Below are 27,528 nucleotides of genomic sequence, written 5' to 3' on the forward strand. Positions count from 1 at the left end.
CCCACACTTGTGATTTGTTCATTGTAACTGCCCCAATGTAAATGGACGATACAGAGCTTAAATATAGTTCTATACTGTGCAGTTAGGATTAACTGCCTTTTGTCAAAAGTTATTGTTCATGTCTTTTTTTGAGATCTAGATAACAAACATTTTATATTCAGGGGACAGAATACTTTCAAACTACTGAATGCTTTTATCCACTGACCAGTATATGATCCACTCTGTCCCGTTTCTTGCGTCCAAACTTCATCATCTTCTGCCAGTCTGTTTTGTGATTAGGTTCCTTCCTCAAGCCGAACAATTTTAGTACTTCAGCTGCGATGAAGCTCTAGAGGAACAAAACAAGTTAATACTGTATTTAAGAAAAGACGTGAATCCTGTACACAGCACCTGACATACACAATCTGATACAGATTACACCTCTCTAGTCTGGTACCCTTGGAACTTGATGGGTACCAAACTAGACAATTTGCCAAACCACGGGAGGTCAATATTGTAGAGAGCAGTAGGGATGTAATACTGTAGTCGGTTAACCGATAAGCAAAAGCTTATAGGTTAATGCTACAGACTACATGCATTCCCCTCTCCCTCATCTTGCCAGTACATTTTTAGCAGGCTGGCCAACAGCCCTGCTCATTCCTGTCTTGCGATGAGGCCGGGACCTACCACCCCTGTTGCGGCTCTGCATTTAAAGTGTATTAGGAGCCGGACAGGCAGCCCAGTTCAGTTCCGGGTCGTGCTGGTTCCAGGGGCACATACACATACACCCCCGTAGACAAGGGGCTGCTGCCACACCCCGCGCTGTTGCCTCTAACAGGGCGATAGGCAGCTGTTCCACATGGAGCTGGTTTTTAAACTGGCTCCCCTCATGGACCAGCTCCCTCCTGGCACCTCATGCTGCTGCATGGAGTGGCAAGGGGGCTCCTCAGGAGTGAGGTCCTGCCCCCAGCGACTACAGAATAGTCGACTAACCGATAAGAATTATAAGGTTAGTCGACTATTCAATTAACCGATATTTAACATCCCTAGCGAGTGGTTATCTTTATTTTGTTGAGGTGAATAAATAGACAATGCTTGCAATACTGCTTAATAATGTATGACTGTACTGATCAGTGATGTAAAATCCCATTTAATCAGTCAACCAGTTAAATGTTATGTTAACTGGTTAACGACTCAAACGTGTGAGCTGCTCCCGCCTGGCTGGAGTGTTCCCTGCCCCGGCAGGCTGCTCTGGCCAGGCCAGGCTGCAGCAGCCCTGTTTGCACTGGGAAGGGGGCTGCTCTAGCCCAGCCAGGTCACGGGTTAACCACTGACATCCCTAGTACGGACACAACCTATATAAGCCTATGCCTAGCCAAGGCTTATCAGCTCTCTTCATAACAAAGTATTAATGGTGTTACATAATTTTATTGTATTGGGACAAGGAAATAAAGTATAAAACCCATGCTTATGCTTAGTGGCATTACCAACATTTCCACTGCTGCTGGGCTCTTGCAAGACATTTAGGGGTAAATTAGAGCTAAACAGCACAGAACACTGAGACCACGGATGTGGCCGGCCAGAGAGTGCCAGACTAGAGAAGTTCAACCTGTTTTAAAATACAAGGTGGATTTCTGTTTAACTATGAAAAGTATATCATAGTGCAAGAGATTTACAATGGAACCACTGAACAATAACCCTGTCTTAGAGGCAACATTATGCAGACAGAATACTGTATTTAATAAAAGGATGAAAAAAGTGCAGCCTTTAGAGATGTAATTGACTGGAGAGCACAACTTTCACTTAAATGATACAGTAAACTGGTGACTAAAACCAATCAGTGTATGAAAGGACACTGTAGGGAAATAGGGTTAGAGACTGACAGTCATTTATCCTTTTAACTTTATTATTCCCAGCTATTATCAGTTCAGGGAAACTATGGCTTGGCAGACCTAGGTTCTGTCCCTGTCTCAGCCAAAGATTCATTGTGTTATCTGGGGCAAGCTACTTTTCAGTTATACTTAGAAAAATGACTTTGGAAAACAGCACTAAGGGCAGGGGACATTCCTGGTGTCTCAATGATTTCCATATGAAAAGTGCTAGTTTGGCACACATTTTTTTCTAACATACAGCCTTGTAAATTCAATCTAGGCTCAACAACAAGTTGAGTTTTTCCTTCTTGAGCACTATCACCAATAATGAAAATTCGGCAGACCAAACTAGGCCCTGTAACAGCAGTGCACCCATTTCATTCTCAAGTCATGTCCTTAGTCCATCTGTGCAACTCCACTACTTTCAGTGAGGTTGGCACAGGTTTATTGGATTGAAGTTTAGCATGCAGATGATGCATAGGAAACATAAAACGTAGCTCGCTCTTTTAGCCCCTATCCTGCAACCAGATCCATGACAAGAAACCCTTACATACAGTCCCACTGATGTCACACAAATCAGATTGCAGTACTGAGGCCTGTTAGATCTCTAGTAACCAAAATTTTAAAAAGTCACAAAAATCAGCAAATACAATAACAAAAAAAGAAGAAGAGGTGAGTCAAGTATTTATATAGTTGCTTTTCAGAGAAAAACCACTCTTGCAAACTAAATGAGAACAGTCATAATATAATAGTATCTTTCCTACCTTGATCTCATCAAGGTCATTTGGATCTTTTACTCGCCGGAAGTAAGCGGAGGTAATTCTACATGGTTTCATCCAAATAGGCTGATTCAAATTAGGATCCTCAGCAAAGATTTCCCCAAAAATCTCTCTTGTCAAGTCAAATACCGCCTTGACAAAAAGAAAAAAAGTCAAAATTAAAACTTCAGCTTCTGAGGGCAACTATCCAGGGGATGAGTTCAATGTTCCCTAGGACTGTACCTGCTTATAGACCTGTTTACTTATAGTCTCCATGTCCTGCTCTCTGGTGGTGGTACCAAGGTCTATGGGAAGGCTGATGTTCTGAAGATCGTGACCCAACTCTTTCAACTTCCACAATTCCTCAGCTGCTGAACACACCATGCTTTCTACTTCCACTGCAGTATGTGGAACAGCCAAAGGCTCCTCACATGGCTTAGGTGTTGCTTTCTGTGGCTCTATCTTGGGCAGCACCGCTGGTTCTTCAGTTTGCTTCTGTGGGACCTTCTGCAAGCTCAAGCCAAAGTCCTCATCAAACCAGTCTTGATCATCTCCTAACACACTCAGAAACTCCCGGCTAAGCTCCAGTTCTGCCAGCCTCTTAGCAAGCTCCTGTTGTCCACTGGCACCAAACACTGGACTTTCCTGTGGAATAAGAAACAGAATTACAGAGTTAGTAGTCAAAGCAGTAGGGTACCCTACTGTCCATCAAAAAATTGTTATAATTAGATCTTGACATGTACTTCTGATAAGATTGTCAGTGTATATAAAACACTTTTCAATAATTATCTAAAAAAATAAAGAGTAGAAACATTCGATTCTCCTCTTATTCCTGCACTTTCATCATTCCTTTTCCAATGTTTTCGAAAAGTTTGCAAGGAGTTTACAACAGAGAAAAGCATTTTTAAAAGATTGATCATCTGTTCCTGTCATTCATTCTGCCCTGAAACAAAACTGCTTATGAGGGGGTGGGTGGCTCAACAGTTTGGTAATGGAATATGCAGCTTTTCACTTCATTTAATCACCAATATCCATCACAAGCTGATGGCTGCTTGGTGACCTATGTGAAAGTGAGCTGGTGCTCTTTGTGATAACATATTAAGAATATCAGTACAGTTGTCAGCTTTGTTAGGAGCCTCAGCAAAGAGGCCATGTCTTACCTTCAGAAGTGTTTCTGGGGAAGCTTGAACTTCCACTGTTCATGATATATCTATTCAGTGGATATTACACTTCACTTATCAGAGTGCTGTTAACCCAGCACCTTTAACAGTTTGACATCTTAATGATCTCTATAGCAACTAATTGTAAGGTCAGAGAATGATATTTCAGATGGAGAGTAAGCAGAAGCAAACTTACTCTTCAACAGAAGAGTCTGTGTTCATGCAAATTAAATTAGGATTATGAAAAATGAGGTGAAGCAAAACGCTGAGTAGAATGTTTTTGTTTTCTATGCTCTGCAAGTAGGTCTTTCAAAGGTCTAAAAATGTTTCAAAATGTACCATAAAGTGAGATATACAGTGGATGTCACCTGACAACACTTGGGAGGAACAAAATTGGTAGAACACTACACCCCTCTTTAGAGTCAGTAGATCAAACAATTAATATACTAGCTTTTGAAATAAATGCAAGCTATATACTCACTGGTCTGGGACACATATCTGGAGAGGAAACTTCTTCTCTTTCATCTTCCAATTCAGAACTTAAAAAAAAGTTTTGCAGACCCTTTGCTACCTGTTTCTCCACATGCTGGGCCGGGATTCCGGATAATTCCTCTTGGACATCACAGAGCTCCTGATTGCTAAGTTGAATCTTCTCATTCCTCACCTTCTTGATTTGTTGTAGCTGACTGACAGTGTCCTTAACAAAATCCGTAAGTAGACTGACTGTCAACAAGCTGACCTTTTCTAGCTGATCTTTTGACTTTTCTTCCTCTCTAAGAGGCAGCCTAAGTTGGGCCTCTAACTGATTCTTTTCCTTGGTCAATAGGTCCAGAAGGGGAGTTGCAGGCTTTTCCAAAACTCCAGGAGAGAAGTTATCTGACTTTTCAATACATTCCTCCCCTGAGGACTGCTGCCCCTCTCGCTTTTCAGAGAATATACCCTCTACGGTATCTTTCAATAGAACAGTGGAAACACTTTCTGCGGCAGAAATAGATGGTACATGGACAGTCTCATCTTTTATAGCATCTTTCAGGAAGTCTACCACAGAGAGCTCTTCGGAAAGTGGTTCAACAGCTGCAGGAATCTCCTCCTTTATACGATTGACTTCAGAACTGGAGTAACCATCAACTCTTTGCCCAACAGAGGCTTCTAAAGCAGTCATTCCAGGTACAGCTTTATCTAGGGAGGATCTATCAATGGCATCTCTTCCCTTGCTTTCTTCATCTTTGCCAAATTTGGAACTTTTTTTGTCTTTCTGCTCAGTTTTCTGATGCTGATCCAATCTGTCATCAACAAATGAATCTTCATCTTCCTTAGTGTCTATAAAGGTATCAAAACTTTCTGAAATGTGAGAGATCTTTTGAGGAGGAGCAAAAATACCATGCTTTTCCTTACAATCAAAATATTTAATACCATCATAAGTCCCATTGTTGTTTCCCTGAGGTTCATCCAGCTCCACACCAGCCCAAAACCCTTTAGCAAAACTGGTCAGACCTTTGAATCGCAGTGTTCCAGGCTGGACATTACTCACAAGTATCCTGTCACCAATACTGAAATTTACCAGTGTGTCTGCTTCTTCTGTGATGGAAACTGAGGCCCAAAGTGGAGATTCAATGGGGGCTTGTTCTTTCTCCACATCACTGCGTTCTTTATTTTTTATGAGCTCTGTTGGTGACTTCAGTTCTAATAATCTCTCTGAATGCACACTGCCAGAGACGGAGAAAGACTTGTCGCTGAGATATTCACTTATTTCATCTTCACTGCCACGACTGGTGGATCTGCTTCTAGGGGGTTTTGTATGCTGTGATTTCTCTCTAAACGACTGATAATCTTTTCTGTGTGAGAACGTAGGCACCTCAAAATCATCTTTATAAAATTCACCAGGAGGAATTTCTTCAATTGATGTTTCTTTTCTGGGGGAGGACCCCTCAAAATCTTCAGAGTATGATGGCTCTTTTTGAGTAAAAGCTTGTTCTTGAAGAGAGGTGTCTTTTTCCTGTGCCCACTTGTTCAACTTAAAAGAGGACTTTTCTGATCTGTCACTTTGATCACTCCCTACATCATCTTTGACTGTCTCGCTTTCTTTTGAAAACTCTTCTTTACTCTGAATATTTTCAGCAGCTAAGCTAAACAGTTCCTTTTGAGACCGTTCAGAATTGGAGTGGAGGTCTCTCTTTGGAAGGCCTTCTGTTAAGCTCTCCTGGTGTAAATCTAGTGTCAACAAGGCACCAGAACTCTCTGAATGTTTATTATTAGCATCTTCAACCACAGATTCTTCTGATTTTATGTACTCCATCTCCTCTTGTATTTCAGATTTGTGACTTGAAACAATGTCATCACTGGATACATCTTCTGACTTGCTCACCAACACGTGGGATAGCCTGCTACCATCTCTTAGGTCTTTGACAAGAGCTGATGAAGACACACTATCCAAGGAATCACCAGATTCAGCTGCGGATCTCCTTGGTGACTTGAAGACTAGGGATATGGTTTGGGAAGGTTCTTCTGTATGAACCTCTGAGTCAATGAGTCTCTTGACATGTACAGAGGCAGACCTCTCAGAACTTGATGACACAGCATCTTAAACAAAAAAAAATTAATCATCACAATTCTAAATCATTCAGAATAATCTTTTGCTATTTTTTAATCCTATCAGAGCAAGACATGAATAGGAGTGCCTGTTATTTTATTGGGAAACTGTAGCCAAAGAAAAACAGCTGTTCAGTCAAAAGACTAAAGGATATTACCAGGGATTTGTGAAAGTTCCACAGACTTCTAGACTGTCCTGTAAAAACTAGCAGCAACCTCTGTATTCCTTATCTATTAGGTCTCCAGAGCCTTCCTTCTAGCCTCTTACCTCTGCTATTATTCTGTAAAGAGTTTATTATTGTGGAATGGGACTTTGTTGTAGAGGCTCAGGCATTTGTCTGGAGATCACAAAGGTAAACAAGGTTATAAATGAATGTGGAGAGATAAAGATTAATAACAAATCACTAAAAATATCTGGGAAAAAATCTTGTGATGTTTTTGGCTTCTTCAAGGGCAGTTCAGGCAGTCTCCGGGTTACGTACAAGATAGGGACTGTAGGTTTGTTCTTAAGTTGAATCTGTATGCAAGTCGGAACTGGCGTCAGCCGCTGCTGAAACTGATCAGTTTCAACCACGGCTGAATCTGGATGCCAGTTCTGACTTACATACAGATTCAACTTAAGAAACCCAGGCGTCCCCAAGTCAGTTGCTGCTGAAACCGATCAGCGGCTGATTACAGGAAGCCTGGGGCAGAGCAACTCTGCCGCTGGTCAGTTTCAGCAGCGGCTGACTTGGGACGCCTGGGGCAGAGCAGCTGGGATACTGCTGGGTTGCTCCAGTAGCGCGGCTCCTCGGCGCTACTGGAGCAACCCAGCAGCACCCCAGCTGCTCTGCCTCAGGTCCTGATTCAGCCGCTGCTGAAACTGACCAGCAGCGGCTGAATCAGGACTCCTGGGGCAGAGCAGCTGGGGTGCTGCCGGGTTGGTCCGGAGCGGCGCTGCGGGACCAACCCGGCAGCCCCCAGCTGCTCTACCCCAGGGGTAGGCAAGAAAAGGAGACAGGGGAGACCAGGGAGACAGGGGTGGCTGGACGCCCAAGTCCTCCATGGCTTTGCTCCGTCTCCCTGGTCTGCTGACTTGGGAGACGCGGAGCAAAGACGCAGAGCACGTGGGCAGCGGGACAGTCCAGGCACGACGTGCTGTCCCACTGCTGGCATGCTCCGAGGCTTTGCTCCCCATCTCCCTGGTCTGCTGGTCAGACCAGGGAGACGGGGAGCAAAGCCGCGGAGCACGCCCGCAGCGGGACAGCCCAGGCGCACTTGAGGCTTCCCCCGAGGCTTTGCAAAGCCCTGCAGCCCCAGCCCCTCTGCGGCTTTGCAAAGCCTCGGGGGAAGCCGGCGGCGGGACAGCTCAGGCGTGCCTGGGCTGCCCGAGCCCCTCCACGGCTTTGCTCCACGTCTTCCTGGTCTGCAGACCAGGGAGACGCGGAGCAGCTTTTCTCGCCCCGGAGTACACGGGCGGCGGGACATAAGTCGGAGTACACATAAGTCGGATCCGCATAAGTCGGGGACTGCCTGTATTCTCAAATTATATGGTTCAGGGAAACAAGAGAGGCAAAAAGAAAAACAGCTGTTATCCTTTTGATGTTTCACAGCAAGTATCAGAACTTAATATTTATGGCCCAGTACACTGTTTCTTAGTCAAATTGATACAGGAAGAAGAAAAAGGCAAGTGTATATACGATGATTTCAGTTTTGACTTAACCATTCTCTCTCTCTAAATCTCTTCTCACCTTGGAACAAATAGTGAGAGATTATGAAAGAATGGATATTTTTCAAAGCACAGTAACCAAATTTTTCAAGATTTATGAAAGGGCATCTCCATCTGCAGCACTTATTTTCCAACTACATACCAACATGCTCTGCAATGGATTCCAAAGATACTCTGGACCGCTCTGATTCAGTCAGTGATTTCCAGTTCTTTGTTGTTTCAGGCCTACAGTTGAAAAGTCAATGAAGTCAATCACCAGTATTCCAGATATCGAAATTGCTAGACATAGCATAAATACAAACCGTCATAAATTACAGAATCGTGTACCCCAATGCAAGAGTGCATTAAAGTCAAGATTAACACAAAGTAATTGTAAAGGTGTGCATATGTACATGTGGAATAGAAACCCACCCCAGGATGTACTGTTTCTAATAAATATTAGCTTAAAAATAAAACCCTCTGCAGTTGAGTGCATGTAAACCTACTACTGAGAGGCCAATGGGATTTCTAGCACCAACTGTTGGGGGTGGGAAACAGAACCACAAGGAGATGCACCAAGAGGTGTAGTTGTAATGGGCTAATGAATTGTTACTTTTGCAATCCTGGGTTGTAAACTAGGTTTAAGTTGTAGATATGACTGGTTTCTACTGGGGGAAGGTGCAGAGGGGGTGGATGGGAAGAGAACTGTTCAGGTCATAAAGCCATCCATAATATTTGTCACAATGCCATAGAACCAGGAGATGCTGCTCAGAAAGACCCTAAATTTGGACACTGATGAGGTAGAAAAAGAGGCAGGATCTTACTGATAGATGCACGGAAACTTAATACAATGGTTATCTGTATGACAACTTATTTGCTGACTGGGATAGCATAAAGCATCAACACTGCCATTTTCCAGTGGCCAAGGGAGCCGTGGTCTTCAGGTTTCCTCCCTGTGATTTTCCCTTACCCCAATGATTGCTGCACTTTCTGAAATAGTAGCAACTCTCCTGTAGTCCCCTCTTCTAGAAAATGCTATTGAGTTTTCACACATGTAACACATTCTAATGCATGTTTGTGGTTAGTTTCAGATAAATTAAATTTCTCCAAGTACACAATAGAGATCTATTCTCTTGAGGAACAGAGAAGCTTGCCCAAATTGTACCTTTCTTCCATCCTCATTCAGAAGTATCTTCACACAACTACTTTATATTACAATAGTAGCATATTCTGGAAAAGGCATTTTATAGTTGATCTAGAAAACTGCAAACGAGGCAAATATTAAATTACAAAAAGAGTTCTAAGTTACCTATGGAGTGGAGGTGGCTTAATCTTAGGTTTTTCAGTAGATGAAGATGGAGTTTTAATCTGAGGCTTAGCTGTGGGTGATGCCTCCAGGTCTTGGCTCAGCTCTGCTTCAGTCTTCTTTATGAACTCATCGTAAGACTGAGTGTGAAAAAGTCAAAGCTGTGAATTTTCCAAAACACAACTTCTTGGAAGAATCAATTGGCAAACAGAAGTTTTCAAATGAATAAAGCACCCCCCCCCCTTTTTTTAAGAAGACTGCTCTCAAATCAAGAAGTTTTCATGTAGGTACTGAACAAACAGCTTATTTGAACACGTAACAGAACTACAGTTACGAGTGGCTGGAATTTTAATATTTTATTGTTACAGACTTCGACAGTGTCTGATAAATCTGAATAAATATAATTCCCCCTGCAATCCTCCCCTCAAATCATACTACTGGTGGAACAAAGGTTCAATGGATTAAGCGTCTATCCTGAAGAGGATTGTGCATCATATCAGTACCACATGGGCTACTGCAGAATTATTGGAAATATTAAACCAATATCAGAATGGTGGAGCTGCTATTATAACAAGGTATATCAATAAGTACAAGATAAAGGGATTTCTTCAACAACTGACTGTAGTGTTAGGGATGTTAAGATGTGGGTAACTGGCTAATCATGTAACTGCTGAAAATGTCAGCGGTTACATGCACCCACAGCACGGGGCAGCAGCCTGTCACCCTGATCCTGCCCTGTGCTACTGCCTCTGATACAGAGGCAGCAGCGTGGCGTGGCAACCAGCTACCCAGGAGTACTGGCTCCTTCCCTGCCACCCTGCTTCCAGGGAGTCCGCTGCTGCTCTTTGCTGCTGCCTCTGGTACAGAAGCAGCAGTGTGAGGTGGCAGCCAGCTCCCTAGGAGCTGGACCGGGAGCCACATATAACCCTTTAGATAACTGAGAAGCTCATGCTGTTTAAACGGCTACGCTCTTACATCCCTTTATAGTACACCAATTCATACTGTGCTAGCAATTTGACTTGTTACTTAGCCCCTCTTCCAACTATTCCTAACCTCTAGCTGTTTGATCAAACTGGCCTCCTGGGCTTTCAGGCGCTCCTTCTGCCTCTTCTTCTGTTCCTTTTTCAGCTGATAAACAACAGACTTCCTCTTCCGTAGCTCATCCTTTAAGGCTCTGATCCGGCCTTCAATGTCACTCTGGTCAGATGTGGTTTCTGAAAAAGGTAGTTTAGTTTTAACCCTCAAATAACTTTACACATTGCAAGTATTACTATTCAAAGTATAGATTTTGCCATTAATGAATTTAAATTACATCACACAAAATATTAATACAATAATTTAGTTTTAACATGCTCGTCTCATCAAAATAAAGACTTCATAAGTCAGCATTTCTTATTTTAACATCACATATTGGTAAGGAAGGGAACCGCTGCACCAGACCTTATTGAGTATAAAATAGTTATGTTCCTAGTTATTTTGTACAGCCTTAGAAAGCCAGAGTCACTTAACTGTGTGATTCCTATACTGAAAAAATATATTACAGACACGGCTGAATAACCAAGATAACTTTCAAACAAAGCAGCAATTCTACAAAAGGCACACATACATGTCTTGGTTGGGCTCTGTGCTTATCCTGGAGGTATATTTCAGAAAAGTTATACAGGCTGGTATACGCAAATACAATTAAAAATAGTTCAAAAATACAAGAGGTAAAGAAGTATAAAGTGCACGAACATCTTTCTGCGCTCCTTTAGCACATATAATTTGAGAATCCCAAACCACTTTAGAAAGATGGGCATTCTTATACCCATTTTGCAGATAGAGACAAGGCAGTTAAGTGAACTGGCATATGTTAGCATGTCAGTAGCAGAAAAGGAAGTAGATTTTAGGCCTCTCAATTCCCTGTCCCATAGTCTAACCTATAATGTATCCCAGACAGAACTGAGATGTTGAAAATGCAGGCACTGTTAAAGGAATACAAATACAAAAAGTATTTTCTCCAACTAATTTGAATACAAAATGCCTGTATCCTATAAAACTATGTATAATTAGAAATCACGTTACAGTTTCCTGAATATTAGCCTTCTCAATGACAAACTTAGGTTATATCTAAACTAGGGGTTGGGAGCATGTTTTCAGGGGACAAACTCTCACTATCTTTCATGAGCTAGCATGCTACAAACAGAAGGCAGGACAGGCTAGCTGTCCCAAGGATGTGCATTGGGTCTCTCAGAGACATACTCAGATGGCTAACCCATCCCATAGTTCATGTTGCTGCAGCTATATTCTAATTTTCACATGATAACTTGATGAAAGCTAGTGTGAGTTTCTTTCGCAGATGAGACTCACACCCCCCCAACTCCAAGTGTAGATAATACCCTTATACTATGAAGGTGGCATAGATTGGACTGAATCTGATCTAGAGAAGAATATCAGGATATATGGTTAATTCATTAAATATTTGAAACACGTTTCACTTTTTTTTTTTTTTTTTTTTTAAATCGAAGCTATTGATAGTAAGTATTTGAAAGTCACTGCCTCCTCTCCATACTTGCTAGTACACAAGTTCAGGCTTCTGTATTTTAAGGACATTCCAGACACACATAGCACAAGCAACCAGTAACTTTTACTCAGTTCTGATTCATTCAATTCAATGAGCACTTGTCTGGAAAAAGACTTAAGGATTTGTCATTAACTGCCTGTGATGTCAACTGGAAAAAGGAAAACATGCAGTTTACTTTTGCAATTTCATTCATTCTGTTCTTCCCCTCCCCCAGGATTCCCAATGCCTGGTCTTCCAGTCCTTCTGGTGGTCCTCTCCATCTCTTCTATTGGACATTGTTCTCAGCTGCTTGATTGCCTTCTCCACAGTAGAGTTGGCTCTATTAATATAATTTTGTTTGTATTTCTGTAATGACCAAGGCCCAATCAAGACGGTGGAAACTCATAGAAAGGCATGGTCTTATTATCTCATTGTTTCCTTGTGTATGGTCTTCCCCATTTGTCTCCTCTTTATACTTAGGTTTGGTCTACACTATCTACTTATACTTCTATGTGGATTTTTCATACCCCAGAATGATGATGTTATACTGACTTAACTCCTGGTTCCAACAGCCCTATGTCAACAGGAGAAACTCTTCTATCAGCATAGGCAGCATCTTTTCTAAGTGCTACAGCAGTGCAGCTCCACTGTGTGGTTGTATCACAGCAGCACTATAAGTGGAGACAAGCCTAGACCATATAATCTTTTTGCAGCAGGAGTCCTTGTTCTGTTTTTGTATAGCACCTAGCATAAGAGAGTCCTACTCCAAGACTGGCACTACCAAAATACAAATAATAATTATTAATATTAATTATATGAATAATTTTCAGTCTAATTTACAGTCCCACTGGCCATTCCCCTTGATGGCTGAAAACTTCAGTCTCTTGTCTCTTCTCCTTCTGTGCAGCAGCAGCCCCTAGTGGAGGCTGTGGAGGCCTGTAGAGGCAGCTAGTCAAGATCATTTGCTGCAATGAAGAGTATAGATGACTATAAAACCAGCTGAAATTAAGAAGGAAAGTCAGAAGCATCACGTGACCAGCTAGTTGTTCATGGCCCAATAGCAATTTACACTTCAGTTTGATAACCATTTCACCATTACCAAAGACAGCAACAAGTACGTAGCAATAAGATATTTCAATGCCAGCAGCTAGAAAACAGGACCAGCACCTGGATGCATTCCTTTTTCAGTCAAGTTTTGTAGTTAAATATTTATGAAAGTGTTTTTAAACATGCAGTGCACAGAACAGATAACATGTTCCACAGGAAGAATGAGATCTATTTTCAGTCTTAGGTAATGCACTTATTTTCCAGCAAATGTCTTGATCAGAATTAATTCCTCCTGCATAAGTGAAAGTAATGTTGTCACGTTAACTAAGGCTCAAATTCAGGTTTTGTACAAAGCACGTTTCTGCTAATCGTACCAAAGGAATCTGTTCATTCATTAACTTTTTTGTGGTGCTCATCACATAGTACCAGAGTGTTTCACAAACAGTGTCATTTTTACAACTTCCCTGTGTGAGGTGGAAGTGGTATTATCCCCATTTTGCAGACTGGGAAGTGAGGCACAGACATTAAGGTCAAAGGTGTCCACTAATTTTGGATGCTCAATTTGAGGCACCTAGCACCTGATTTTCAGAGTACTTTTCATTACATAGCACTTAAGATGCTCAAAGACAGATCTCGTTGACTTCAGCTGTGAATGCTCAGCACTTCTGAAAATCAAATTCCAGGTCTCTCATCAAGTACTGTACCCAGAAAATGAGGAGAACCTAATTAATGACCATCTGTTAGAGGTTTAGTTTAAGTGTCTTGCCTGACACAAAATCATGAGATAGGAAATGTGTGGAGAAGCAGGGCTAGAGTTCAGTTTTCTTGGCTAGCATTTGATTGTCTTTAACCATGAGACTATCCTTTCTTTTTCTGCAATCCCATTTGTCATTCATTACAGAACTTCCAGCTTCTGCAACAAATGAAGCAAGGGTCCTCTACAGATCCCCACAGCAGGTCCATTCCATATACTGAATGAGGTGGAGATCACAGGGAAAAAATAATGTAATCATGCAAGTTAAAAGTGTATCTTGAAGGATAAATAAAAAAGGGTCAAACTGAAGTTGCACAGACAACTTTAATTCTACAATTTCTTAGCTTTTCAGTGCTTAACTCTGCAGCCTTAATAATGTTCTTGCAACAGCTTGTGTGTGCACTAGAAAATAACAGGACTTGTAAGGACAAGTGCTCTCCATTTTAATATAAAAGTGAATACATAAAATAAACACATTTAACACTGATTAATTTTTAACAGCGTGCTACCTTCAGGGCACTGCACCATAATTAAAACATGTAATAACTTGATAAAATTCTTTAAAAGATGAAACAGAGAAAGTCCAGTACAAATAGATTAAAAATAATAAATACAGGGGGAAAACTGATCATAATGAGTTCTTTTGAAATAAATAATCTTTAAAATACGATGGAGAGACTAACACTCATGTCAGGTGAAGGGGGGATTTAGAGGTGTATTACTACATTCTAGTGTTGGCTTGCATTTGTTGCCCTTCCACACAATACGTACAATCATCTTGTCTCATTAAAACAACATTGTTGAGTTAAAAGTAGATACTGCAGATTTATGTGTTTTACTGATGTCAAATTAAAAAAAAGATTTTTTTAAAATTAATTGACTTCTCACCATTCGTAATGTTTGTTTCCACTTCTGCTTTTTTGTCAGCTTGGAACATGAAAATAGAACAGTCAATTTCACATTTGTTTATAATCAATTTCTGGTTCAGGTTCATACACTTTATCAGTGCTTGCAAGCACTTTAGAGAAAAGCTATTCCTTTAAAAAAATCATTTGAAAAAAATTAATGTAATGGCAATTAATAATTCTGACTTCAGGGCAGGGTTTGAATACTGTGCAGCAAATGAGGCTTATGGACATATATTGCACTATGAGAATGAAATATTGAATAGCTTCTCATTACATGTGCATTGTCTATGCCGTTCACTGGTGAAGGCAGGGGTCATGTGGAGAAAAAGTCCCTAATTAGATGATCATGTGCATATATGCTAGGACAACAGGTACACAGGCAATGTTAATTTTGCCTTCTCCTAGCTTCTGACAGTTTCACTGTGCAACCTTACTGTTGAGCTTTTTTTGTGTGTAATTTCCTAGATTTTTAGAAGGCAAGCTGAAAACTTGCAAATTCCATCATGTGGAATCATACTGCCACTAACACAGATCAGCAGCTGGGCTCAAACCTTTAGATATACCACAGAAGCCTCTTCCCTTTGAGCTAACAGATAACTGATAGCATCAGTAAGTTATCATTCTCTAGAGGGGCCAGCTCTAGAGGGAAAGAGACACACTTTGCCAGTGGACTCCACAGGTACCACTGGCAGCAGGGGAAAGGTGAGACCTAGGGACCTTGGGTTCCAGTCCAAATTCTGGAGGGGAGCATGTCTAGTTGGCACAGATTCTTCTGCCCCTTCAAACCTATCTCAGTCCTATCTCTTTCCCACATAGCACCTTGTCCCAGTCCCATTCTCCTCACCTAGCCAGTCGCAGTTTTCAGCCCTCAGGCTTTCCAGTTCCAGTGTCCCTTCTGGACTCTACATCCCAGTCCTACCCCTCTGGACTTCTTGACAAGTCTTCCCCCACTAGCTCCTTACTCCCAGTCCCCTTTTACTACCAGTCCCAATCCCCCCTGCCCAGTGTCTGCTTCCTTCCCCCATCCTCTCTCTGCATCTCCATTAGCTTTCAATCCCACTGTTCCTCCTGGGTTCTTTGACCTCTCACAGGCTCTCTCCCCTACCTCCTTATGGGAATCATTTTACCCAGCTACTCCCAGTTCTCTTGACTCAGAACTTGCAGAGATTCTAGCTGCTGAACTCCAGAAAGTCTCTACTGAGCATGTTTGAACTGATTTTTCAAAGGCTTATAAACCTGGCCAAATTCAGGTGGTGGATTTCCATAGGGAAGGCTAAAAGGCATATCCCTAACATGAAGGCAGTCCTGTCAAACTTCAAGTCCTTCCTCCAAAGCATGGGGTCACTACAGCTACTCAAGTGCATCAGAATTTTTCTACATAGGCAAAACAATGTATTTTTCCCTAGCCTTGTTTCCAGAAATACTTGAACAATTTTGGCTGAAATTTTCTAAGGAAATTCAGTACAAGGCAGACATCCAGCATGGAAAATTGCAGCCCATATGGTTTAAGTTTGTCAAAACTGCAAACAACCAAACACAATCTTATAATGGAAAGTATAAGGCAACCTGAATAGGCTGGTGTTACCAGGGCCACCTTCAATATCTATGCCAGGTGTTAACTTTTTTGCAGTAGCGGTGGCCGACACTTTTTGCTGTTTGAACAACAGGGTATATAAGCACACGCTTTCTAAATTCACGAATAATTTTAATGCAAGTAGGGCTGGTGGGGGGGCAGGCGGGAGCTGGTACACTCAGGAAGCAGGCTTTCAAGCTGGTTCTCCATGCATACCAGCTCCCGCAGAGCTGCCTGCTCTCTCCCCTCCTCCTGCTGCCTCTCTATCAGCCGGCTCCCACCTGCACCCCTGCGTGTAGACATGTAACCTCTAAACATTTCAGATAGGATAGGTTACACGTATATACAGATAGGATATTAAAAATCGTATATCAACTACATCCTACATTGAAGTTCAAGTACAGATAGACAACTCCAGTGCAAACTTTCTTACAATGAAGGTGGCATTCTGACGCTCACAAACTGCAGAATGTCCTTGGATGTGAATAACTAAGTCAAAATACTCTGAACAGGGGTTCTCCAAGTCAGTAACAGCTGCTTCATTAACAGCGAACTGATGGAAAAAAAACATGTTTAAGATCTCATTCATATCAGTAAACGTTCACGTAAACTTATACCCAGTTTAAAAACAAAAGATCTGAAAGATCAGTCCTCCAACTTCAGAGATCAAATTTTCAGGCTCTCTGTTGCTTCTAGAACAATTAATGATATCACAATTTAGGAAGCTTTTTCATTGCTGTACCGAAATTATCATAAAAAAATCTCCACCAGAGTCCTGAAGTCACAGCAATTTCAAATCCTGCCAGCTCTCATAATTAGATTTAGAAGTTAAGTTACAGGGTAGCAAATTATAGAGTATGAGAAATCAATTTAAACACAATGCAATGTATTCTTGGTATCTTCAATCTCACCTGATTGCGTCATGGATAAAGATTCATCAGACCAACTGTGTGATACTTGATGGGATTTCACAGGTAAATGCAACTGCACTCCAATTCTGTAGCTTCCTTTAGTGGAATCCTGCTTTGATACAGATGTACTGCTTTTGGAAGGAGACTATTCAAAGACAAAAGGAAAAATAAGTATCTACTTGTGAAGCTCAATTTAACAGTATGAGATCACTGTCACAACTGGAGTTAATTACAAGGAAGAAAGGCATTCTCTAGTCATTAATCTTTAGCAATAGAAAATAGCTAACTACTTATCCAAATACATTAACAAAAGCATTATCATTCTCAGTGTATTATGTTTCAGAACAAAACTACCTAACGTAGCAAAAGCTGACATCTATCTTGATCCTGGGCCTCAGTAATTCTGCCTTACATGGACTAGTTTATTGTTGTTCAAGAAACCTTGTGTTCTTCAGATTACAATATGTTTAATGTATTTGTTTATGCAATTTCACTTTCATAAAAACTGTTGCCAAGCATACCTGATAAACTAAAAAAACAAACAAACAAACAAACCCATTTCTCAATATGAGGAATTATAAGGCATTGCCCCTCCTAAATCAATCACCACAACACAGACTCACTAACAGCCAGGCAAAATTTCTCTTAAGGGCAGATTCCCTTCCAGAAACCTGCTTACCACACCACAGTATGCTTGCCACAGGCCTTTTACCCAGACAGAATACAAACTTTGGCACGCTAGATGTTATATTGCACTAGCTCTTCAGCTGCATGTTCTAAACAGACTTTGCCAGAGAAAAAAGGGTTTATAAAACTCAATACAAGTCTAGATGAACAGTGTCTCCACAGACAGTGAATGACAGCATTTTTAGCCTCATAGCTTCATCCAGGTATAAAGCTGGGAGAACAAGAATTAGCATGATGCAAGCAGACATAATACTTGAAACACAGCCGAAAGCCAGAATTACCTAGCAAGCTGGCATTATATGTTGAAATCTGCAAGACTATGTAGGAGTCCTGACGCTATGGTATATCCCCAAAGACTTCATAATTAATTACTCAAATCAAAATCAAAGTATTAGCTGCTTATGACTAACATAAATGTAACAAACTATCTTTCAAACTAGTCATTCTGGTATCCTCAGCTAGCATTCCACTGATTATGTTGCGCAGCCCTACAGAAAAATTCAAAATCTCTTTTAATGCTGCACACAAGTTTAAAATACTTGACTCCATTCCCCCCCTTTTTTGCTCAAGATTTTAAAGAAAGTATGCATCTGCAAAATTTATTGACACCCTCAGACATAGCATCACAGGTACAAAACCATTTAATCTCTGTGTAGAAAGCTTTAAATGGTTACTAGGAAGCTTATTCTCCAATTTGGTTCTTTACCAGTACTAGAACATGCAAGAGTAAAGGATAAAGTTCACTCACAAGTTTGCCTGGTGAGGTAGAAGACTCTAGTTCCTGTGAATAAACCATTTCTTCAGTAAGTGTAATATGATCTGGGTTTACTGGCTGCCTTTGGTCCACAGCTGCTGATGGGCCAGTTTCACCAGCTGGACTGCCTAGTTCTTCTGGAACAGAGCTTTCACTATTTAGATGAGAATAGGAAAGCACTGGAGACTCCTCTTCACTGGCTGTTTCTGAAATGAATAGTGGAGGGAAAAAGAGAACACACAATATAGTCAGCCAAGCAAGAACTTACACTACTCCATCATCTAAGGTAGTTTTGATTATTGCATTCGATCAAACAGAATATTAACTTACAAGTATGTCAGTCACAAGCTGTGTTTAAATGACAGTTTGTATAGTAAAGAAACAAGGTGCGTGACGTAATATTTGCACCAACTTCTGTGGTAAAAGACAAATTTTCAAGTTTACATCAAGCTCTTCTTCAGGCTAGATTTTACAGTTTTATTTCACATTATATGGCATTGTATTGTTCAACAAGGACATATTTAATTGAGGAACTTCAATAAAACAAAATGCCAAATGTTAGCAGTGGTTGCTGTATGCCTAAAACAAAGGGATTTCAGCATATTCTAAATTACCAACTCTGTGGCTCTTAATGAAAATCTTTCAACAACCTCCCAATAGAGGCTCCTTTATTCCAATACACCTTTAAAAAATCACTGAGATGGTGAAGCCAACTGCTAGAGGCTCATGTTGGAGCATGGAATCTGCCTATCAAAATAATTCTTTGTCTCTCAATAATATTGCATAGTGAGCTGTCACTGTCTGAAAACCAAATCCTGAGTTCAAAATTCTATACTTTTCCTGAAACAACTGTGGACAAACCTGAACAGGGGAAGCAGTAGGAAAATCCTTCATGCACTTTCAGATGTTATAATTTAATCAACTCTTGGCAGATGACAGACAGAATCATGAAATCAGGACCACGCTATAAACATTCCAGTTTTCTAACTATTATAGGATATAGAGTACTACTGAAAAAACCTTGGAAAAGTCAATATTGGGACAGAGTTTAGGGAAAGAATTCCCCTTACTCCATTCCCCAAGTTGACTGTGCTCCCACCCTGGTTAGTGGATAAAAATAGTGATAAGACTACAAATACATTTAATTTTTGCATTCAACACATTGGGGGTTTTGTTCACTAGAACTCTGTATTTCACCATTCTTCTTCAACTGTCACACAGCTATGTGAAGCTCAAGTGGGATTTTTCAATGACATGACTGAAACTGACCATAACTCTGAACTGCCTCAGATTCAAAAGATGTGCTTTATTTTGGTGAGAGGAAAAAGGAAAATTGAGATGCTCTGGGACAAACTTTGAAGATACCAGTATTTTCTTCACTTTGACTCCTTGCCTTCTATACCTCATGCAGAAGTTACAAACTGCCATAGGAATGCTGAACAAGACTCATTTTGGGAGCTGCATCAAAACAAGTTGATTTTGCATACAGAAGTCCCTTTTGTACAAATGGTATCCCAAAATACTTCTGTCATGTCTAGTTGAAGAGCTAACGAAGATAAAGGCAGGGAAGCAAAATAGTTTTTCGTTGACCTGAAATGCAGATTGCGAGAAAACAGAAATGTCATGCGGATGGCAGGAATCACAATAGTAGTCGGGTGGTTAGTAGGAAGATAGAAGAGGACAGTACTGAAATGGAAAGGGGATTTAAGAGAGAATGTCCGTGAGGCAGGTTAGCCAAAAAACCACAGTATTTGTGTTTTTAAAAGAAAAGAAAATGTAAACAGGATCCTGAAACATATGAATGGTGTGACAACACTTCTTTGTACATGAGATGACAAGCAGTGAACAGTGACAATGTGCAAATACTGAGAGCTGACTTGGAGCCAACAGAGTTGCAGCAGTCAAGGCAAAATGATAAAGGTGTGGATTAGAAGAAGATACAAATAGAACCATTGACACATCTGGATAAAGCTGCAGAGGAGGTCTCAGGTATACTTCAAGCTATAACAGGTAGAATATAAAGAAGGGCACAGAGTCAAAGATGTCACCAAGATAAGGCCAACAGCTCTGAGTTGAGGAGATGCAGAGGTGCCTAAGAAAGCTCTTTTTGTAAAAGAGAAACAATTCTATCAGAGGTATTTAGTTCTGGAAAGTTGAATCAATGCAACATATTTATTTGGTCACTGCAAGAAGTGAGGGTGAACAAAGTCATTAAAGACATACAGTTGAATATCAGCATAAAAACGGTAGCTAAGGTTAAAGATAATGATAAGCGATAGAAGATGATAAAGAGCAGAGGACAGAACACAATTCTGTGTCCAAAGAGGAACAACTACCCCCATACATGAAGAAAATACAAAAAACGAGCTTACCAGAGGCTAATAGTTAATTATATGCTATGTTCTGATCAAGTCATTATTTGCACTGAATCACTCTTTGAACAGTCCATGGAATTACCTTTGGATTCAGTCCTCTGGTCTCCTAGTTCCTTCTTGGCTGTTTTTGTTTTGAGTCTCTCTTTGTCCCAAGCAGCTAAGGCTTGTTTCTCTATCCGACGTATCTCTGCTTCTTCTGCATCTAGACGGCGCTTCCACTCCAGCAGTTCTTCAGCATGTTGTCGCCGCTGCATCAGCTTCTGTTCTCGCTTAGTCAAGAACCTGATAAACATATCAGAAAACAATGGGAAAACAGTCTACCACAGCCAAAAAACCCAATGGCACAATGCTCTTATCATGAAATATAGGCTTGTATAAATAAAAGTTGTTTTCTAGGACGTCAATGTTATGCAACATGCGTAGCTTTCCAGTAAATAATTTTTTAAAAAGCTATATAATAAAAGGAGGCAAGTAACTCATTATTACTACTCTGTAGGACTTAATGCTGTTCCCTGACAAATTATGTAGAACAGCACAGAAAAAAAATCAGAAGCCCTTGGACAGAGAACATATCTTCCAATTCACACTTTCTATACATTTCCTTTCTAGACTTTAATGTAAAAACTATGATGGCAAATTCCTAATGGACCCAAAGGCCCACCATTTTGGATGTTTAAATGCTTGTCCCCTCCAAGAGGTTCAAGCTTGACACTGTATCGGGCCCACTGAGCAGAAAGTCAACAAAGAGACAAAGTTCTGGTCACTTAGGATAACTCTGAGGCTATGATACAGTGTAAGTTTTGAGGATTTTAAGTAGTTATACACAGAAGCGTGAATCACTAGTAATTAATTTGAATAGATTGTCTGTAGTGGTCCCCACTCCTGGGCATGCAAAAAGGCTGTTGACATTAAGTCAGAATCCTCTAGAAAACAGTGACTATTTGGATCATGAGCATTTTTTTTTCATGGATCCCAACAGTCTCCCAACTGTCCTCGGTGGTATAGAAGATAATGCAACCCTAAATGTCAAGTTCCTTCAAAATCCACAAGCAGCCATAAGAAGAGAGCATATGGTTCCATACTGACAATCCACTTGAAGAATGATAGGTACAGATAAGCAACACTTAATTCTCCTTTTCATATTGTCTGCATGAATCCCTGCTCTTGGAAATGGTGTCTTACATTCCTTCTTCCTTCTGAGATAACTACACGGAAGCTCACAAATAAGAATTAGATTTTCTGAAATATGAAGATATATTTACAGGAGCCATCAGACATCCAGAGTGTGCCCCTGCTTCTCTTTTCCTGCACTGAGAAAAGGCAGTTGAAGGAAGATGCAACTATATCTTGGGCTCTGTGAAATACTGACCACCTTTGAAGGGAATGTATTCCTCTTCCATACTCAGTATCGTTTTATTCTTTGGAACATGTTTCTAATTCACATATAAACTACTCTGAATCTCTGATACTCTGCGTGGAGATGTGAATGGAATAATGAAACACACAAAGACTAAAGCAGTATAGAGAAACTTAGTTTAATAGTTCAAAGGGATGGGAAATGAGGGGTTTTAAAATTAAATTTAGACCGCATGTCAGCCATATTAACCTCTTTGGAGGTCTGCACATCTTCAGTACTTTGAAAATATTATGCTATAATATATATATATATATATATATATATGATACGATTCATGTTGATCGCCTACATCTCCATCTGGCAGCAAATAACTTAATGTAGGGCCTATGTACATACCTTTACAGTCCCCCGTTCAAAACCCCTAGATAAGGCATCCTGAGGGAACTGTAACTGACAGTACTTGGATCACTATGGGATCCACATTTGTCATAGCCATTCTAGTTAGTCAAGCAGATCCCTGACCCAGACACTTTTACAGAGACCAACTAGATGACAATGATCTCTTCAATAACTACCTCTGTCTTGCTTCATTCAGCAGCCATGCTGATAGGTTTCAAATTCCCCGTCCTTTGTGGCTGACTGGATTCCAGAAGCACACGTCCAGATATCATAACAATAAAAAGTTAGTTTGATAAATGTGTGAGCAGTGAAAAACAGAGTCTCTTCTTTCAGTGGGATGCCAGAATATTTCCAGATCAGCATATATTTCCTGGACACTATAATTGGCTTAGATAATGGACTCCTACAAATGACTATACACAAGAAACCCACCGATAACCACAGTGACCACCACAGATTCAGCAACCATTCCAGACATACCAAATAATCTGTTATTTACAGCTAAGCACTCGGATATCACATAATTTACTCCAAAGAGAAAGTCCAGTATGCATACCTAAACACATTTAAAACAACCTTCACTATGTAAGGACACTTCATCAGAGAAACAAATGACACCATGGAAAGGGTTGCCCAAATACATTGAGAGAACCTGTTTCAATACAGGAAAGAGAATCCTATTGGTCGCACATTCCTAGTTGTTACTTACCACCCCCATACAGGTTTTCAAACAATTGCAACCCACATTTGATAGGGACCACATCCCAGAAGAAATCATTCCTGAACTCCCTCTTCTGGCCTTCAAACATTGTCCCAATGTCACCCAGCACATCATCAGAAACATACACCTCACAACCAATCAACAGCAACTCAAAGTAGCAGCAACTCAAAGTAGCACCAGGCCCTACACAAATAAGATGCAAAACCTTCAGACATATGCTATGATGATCAACTATCCCTTATAGTACACCTATCCACTGCTATGATGATCAAATACCCCTCATAGTACACCTTTCAAGATTCCTGAGTTCCTCATATGTTTATCACATGTGGTGTACCTTATCCAGTAAATCAAATGCCACATAAACAACTAAATGGGTGAAATGAGAAATCATTGCACTCTTGAATGAGCTGAGATAGAAAAATGATAGAAGATTAAAATATATCAGCCATGGGCCATCACTCCAAAGGTGATTTTTCAGTACCTGTCCTCAAAGGAAACCAGCACACCACCTTCAAAAGACAAGCATGGAAACTTAAATTCCTAGCTCTGCTAGATACCAAAAACAATGCACTTAATATGGACACTGATTTTATGACTCATTGCAAGAATTTATGGTAACTTTAGGAAGTTTCAGGAGTTACTGAGCAGAATGGCAGAGGAGCTATATATTTAAATCTGAGTAATTCATGGAACGTCATCTTGTTTACGGTCATTCAGCTCCAGCAGAAGATAGCAACCATCCCCTTATTCCTTCTGAGAACCTCTTGACTATCACCAACCTCTGTCCCACAGACATTTAACCCTGTTAGTAATCTCTGAACCCCAGCACATTCCTTGTGGCAGTTAAAAAGAAAACAAAGAGGCAATTCATTGCTAAGTCACTGCAATGACTACTAAATGAATCAAGCCACATAAGATGCATGCTTTGCCTCCTTTTGATCTTCAGGCACAACTAAGCTGCCTTCTTTTTTAACTATTTTGGAAGCCGATCCATTAATCAGAGAAGTCTGTTCCAAGACAAGAAACTGTACTGTTCCAATATCACTTGATGAATCCTCATTCTCTTCTGAGAGAAAAAGGGTTTTGACCTTCAATCTTAACTTCAATCTTCAATCTTGTGAAGTCCAAGACTATAACAGGGTTAAAAAAAAAAAGAGAGCTAGATAAATCCATGGAGTACAGATCCATCAATGGCTGTTAGCCAGGATGGGCAGGAATGGTGTCCCTTAATTTTTGTTTGTCAGAAGCTGGAAATGGGTGACAGGAGATGGATCATTTGATGATGATTACCTGCTCTATTCATTCTCTCTGGGGTACCTGGCATTGGCCACTACTGGAAGACAGGATACTGGGATAGCTGGACCTTTGGTCTGACCCAATATGTCCAGTCTTAGACATTCTTATGTTAATTTATAGTGGCAAGAGAGGAATGGGTAGAAACTGAAGTTCCTTTTACAACCCAGAGGGTTCAGTGTTCATACCACAAAAGAATATGCATACAACCTCAGTATCTTCTATATTCTAGAGTGTTCCAATGTAACGCCAGGTCTGTACATGCATCCTAACAGAGTAGGGATCTCTACAGAAAATAATCCAATGTAAACTGTAATATTTACTAGGTAAGAAGCTTTTTGGTATTTTTGGCAGTGAGGTGGAAGGAAGACAAAGGCATTCAGTCTACACAATTACTAGTTTCAAAGGCTAGCTGTGCTAATGCTTTATTTTTTAAACTTATCAGTTCCAAAAGGTTAATAGAAATCACTTAATAAGGAAAACTTATTTGTGCAGTTTAAAGGTTAAATGCGGTGCAATAACTAAATATCGGAGGGATAGCCATGTTAGTTTGTATCTGCAAAAATAATGCAGCCCTATGGCACCTTAAAAACTAACAGATTTATTTGGGCATAAAATTTCGTCAGCAAAAACCCATCTGATGAAGTGAGTCTTTGCCCATGAAAGCTTATGTCCAAATAAATCTGTTAGTCTTTAAGGTGTCACAGGACTCCTCATTGTACTAACTAAATAGAAGCTGAGATGTACAGATTTTAAGTCCAGAGCTGGATAAAGTTTCCAATTACTGCTCCATTGGAGTAGGTCAATAATAGGCAGTCCATTTTATGTTCTTACCATTCAGGAAATGATATTTGGAATAGCAGATTAATTTGGAAATGGTGAAGAAAATCTGTTCGAATTCTACTCTGATGAGGAGACTCCTGGCTGTTTAGGAATGAACAGAGCATGCTCTATCAAAGAGTCTACCACTGAAAAAGGTGCAGTTACCTGACCAATTGGTTGTAGATATACAGCTGGAATTTGGGATGGAGGTTGGGAAAACAGACACTGAGAGAGGCCCAGTGGTGAGACGTAAAGACAGAGAAGAAGTAGTGAACAGGAGAGCAGTGTCTACAAAATAAGGAGGAAGAGTTTAAAACCAAGATATCAAAAAGACAGAAAGATCAAGAAAAGAGAGCAGCTAATAAAGAATTTTAAGAATAAATTACCATTACACGTATTATGTCATCTCGTTTTAAACAGAAAAAACTGGATGTTATCACTTCAAAGGCAACAGAACATAACTACCTACACTTATATGCATAACATGTAAAAGTTTAATGGGTCAATTAAAAGCTGCTTTTCATATTGTGAGGTAGGTTAATTTCCCCCCTACATGTTGGTAGCAATTTTGTTGCTTTTTTACAAGCTTCCATTTGCAGTTCTGTCCACACACATAAATTCAGTGTATTTAGCACCTCCTGCTATTCCAGTCCTCAGTAGAGGACTTTATTGTTTTTTGATGTGGTCAATGGTACTAGTATGACACCCCCCCTTCCCCCCACACACAAAAAACAAAAACAAAAACACACCACCACTTTTTCATTACAGGTTGAACCTCTCTAGTTCAGCACCTTTGGGACCTGACCAGTGCCGAGCCAGAGAATTTGCCAAACCATAGGAGGTCAATATTGTCTAGTAGGGATGTTAGAGTGTAACCAACCATTTAACTGGTATGCTGATGCTTATAGGTTAATGGTGTCAGTTATACTCAGTCAGTTTCCTGGGAAGCAGCTTTGCTGCTTCAGGGCAATGAAGCTTCTTCCCTGGGAGGAGACTTCACTACTGCAGGAAAGCCGCCTCCCTGGGAGCCAGGCCAGCAGGGGCTGACTTTGCTCCCTGGGATGCTTCACTACGGGCTCTGAATATAAAGTTTAAATAAGCCTGAAGAGCCTGCAGCCAGTAACAGATGAGATTTTCAGCAGTTACAATTACCTATTTAACCAACTTTTAACATCCCTATTGTCTAGCAGCATTACCAACACTTCCACTGCTTACTGGGCTCTTAGAATACATTTAGAGGTAAAATAGAGCTAAATATCACACAACGCTCAGGGCATGTCTACACTTGGGAGTAACTCCCCTTATTTTGAAATAACAAAGCAAATGTCCACACTACCAAGCCTGTTATTTCAAAATAAGGGCTTGTTATTTCAAAATAATAACTTCTGCTTGTGAAGAGAAATAAGCTTATTTCAAAAATAGTTATTTTTGGAGTTATTTCTAAATAACCTGGTAAGTGTAGAGACAGCCTCAGAGCCAGGATTGGTAGCTGCAAACAAACTTTATGGGACCATAGGAAACTTGGTCACACCCATGTTAAATGGACAATCTAGCTACTTAAAATCATGAGACACCACAGATGTTGCTGGACCAGAGAGTGCCAAACTAGAGAGGCTCAACCTGTACCAGTTTCAAACATGAACCAGAATTTCTCCAAAGGTAATTGTCACTGATCTAATTAGTAGCACTGCCGGATACAAAAATAGTGAAATGATTGAGAAAAATAGCCCGAAATGTTCACAGGTACAAGTGTTTCTAGCTGGAATGCAAATGTTGCCATTTTTCATTCTCAGCAAAGCATTGTCTTGGTCTCACATTTTTCAGATTTACAAACTGCCTGTTTCACTTAAAAGTATGAAAGTGCAACAAAATCACATCCATATTACAAAATTCCTGAAGCCACTTGAATGATAATACTTAAAACGGAGTGTTGCCCCCAGAAGTTATTCAGAGGAAAAAGCCATGCTACAGGTAGCTCACTATTATAGTGCAAGGTAAGAAAACACATTAAGATAAAGCAAAAGATCAGGTT

The 27,528-nt window shown here is 40.5% G+C and overlaps 1 protein-coding gene across 8 annotated transcripts in view; it reads right to left on the reverse strand.

The window, feature by feature from the left end:
- CEP350 (centrosomal protein 350) overlaps positions 1–27,528 on the reverse strand; it is a 108,413-nt gene that overhangs the window by 10,210 nt on the left and 70,675 nt on the right. For 6 of the 8 annotated variants that reach the window (XM_075936824.1, XM_075936823.1, XM_075936825.1 and 3 more), the window contains 11 exons: positions 25,662–25,784; positions 20,984–21,183; positions 18,521–18,732; positions 17,086–17,230; positions 10,404–10,564; positions 9,354–9,490; positions 8,208–8,290; positions 4,250–6,348; positions 2,852–3,253; positions 2,615–2,761; positions 206–328 (listed from right to left, as the gene is read on the reverse strand). In XM_075936824.1, coding sequence (XP_075792939.1) covers positions 206–328; positions 2,615–2,761; positions 2,852–3,253; positions 4,250–6,348; positions 8,208–8,290; positions 9,354–9,490; positions 10,404–10,564; positions 17,086–17,230; positions 18,521–18,732; positions 20,984–21,183; positions 25,662–25,784 — 3,832 coding nt within the window. The remainder of the gene's footprint in view (positions 1–205; positions 329–2,614; positions 2,762–2,851; positions 3,254–4,249; positions 6,349–8,207; positions 8,291–9,353; positions 9,491–10,403; positions 10,565–17,085; positions 17,231–18,520; positions 18,733–20,983; positions 21,184–25,661; positions 25,785–27,528) is intronic. The other 2 variants (XM_075936826.1, XM_075936827.1) reach the window with 1 other exon arrangement.

This window comes from Pelodiscus sinensis, chromosome 9 (genome assembly GCF_049634645.1).
Source record: "Pelodiscus sinensis isolate JC-2024 chromosome 9, ASM4963464v1, whole genome shotgun sequence".
In the NCBI taxonomy this organism is placed as follows: domain Eukaryota; kingdom Metazoa; phylum Chordata; order Testudines; family Trionychidae; genus Pelodiscus; species Pelodiscus sinensis.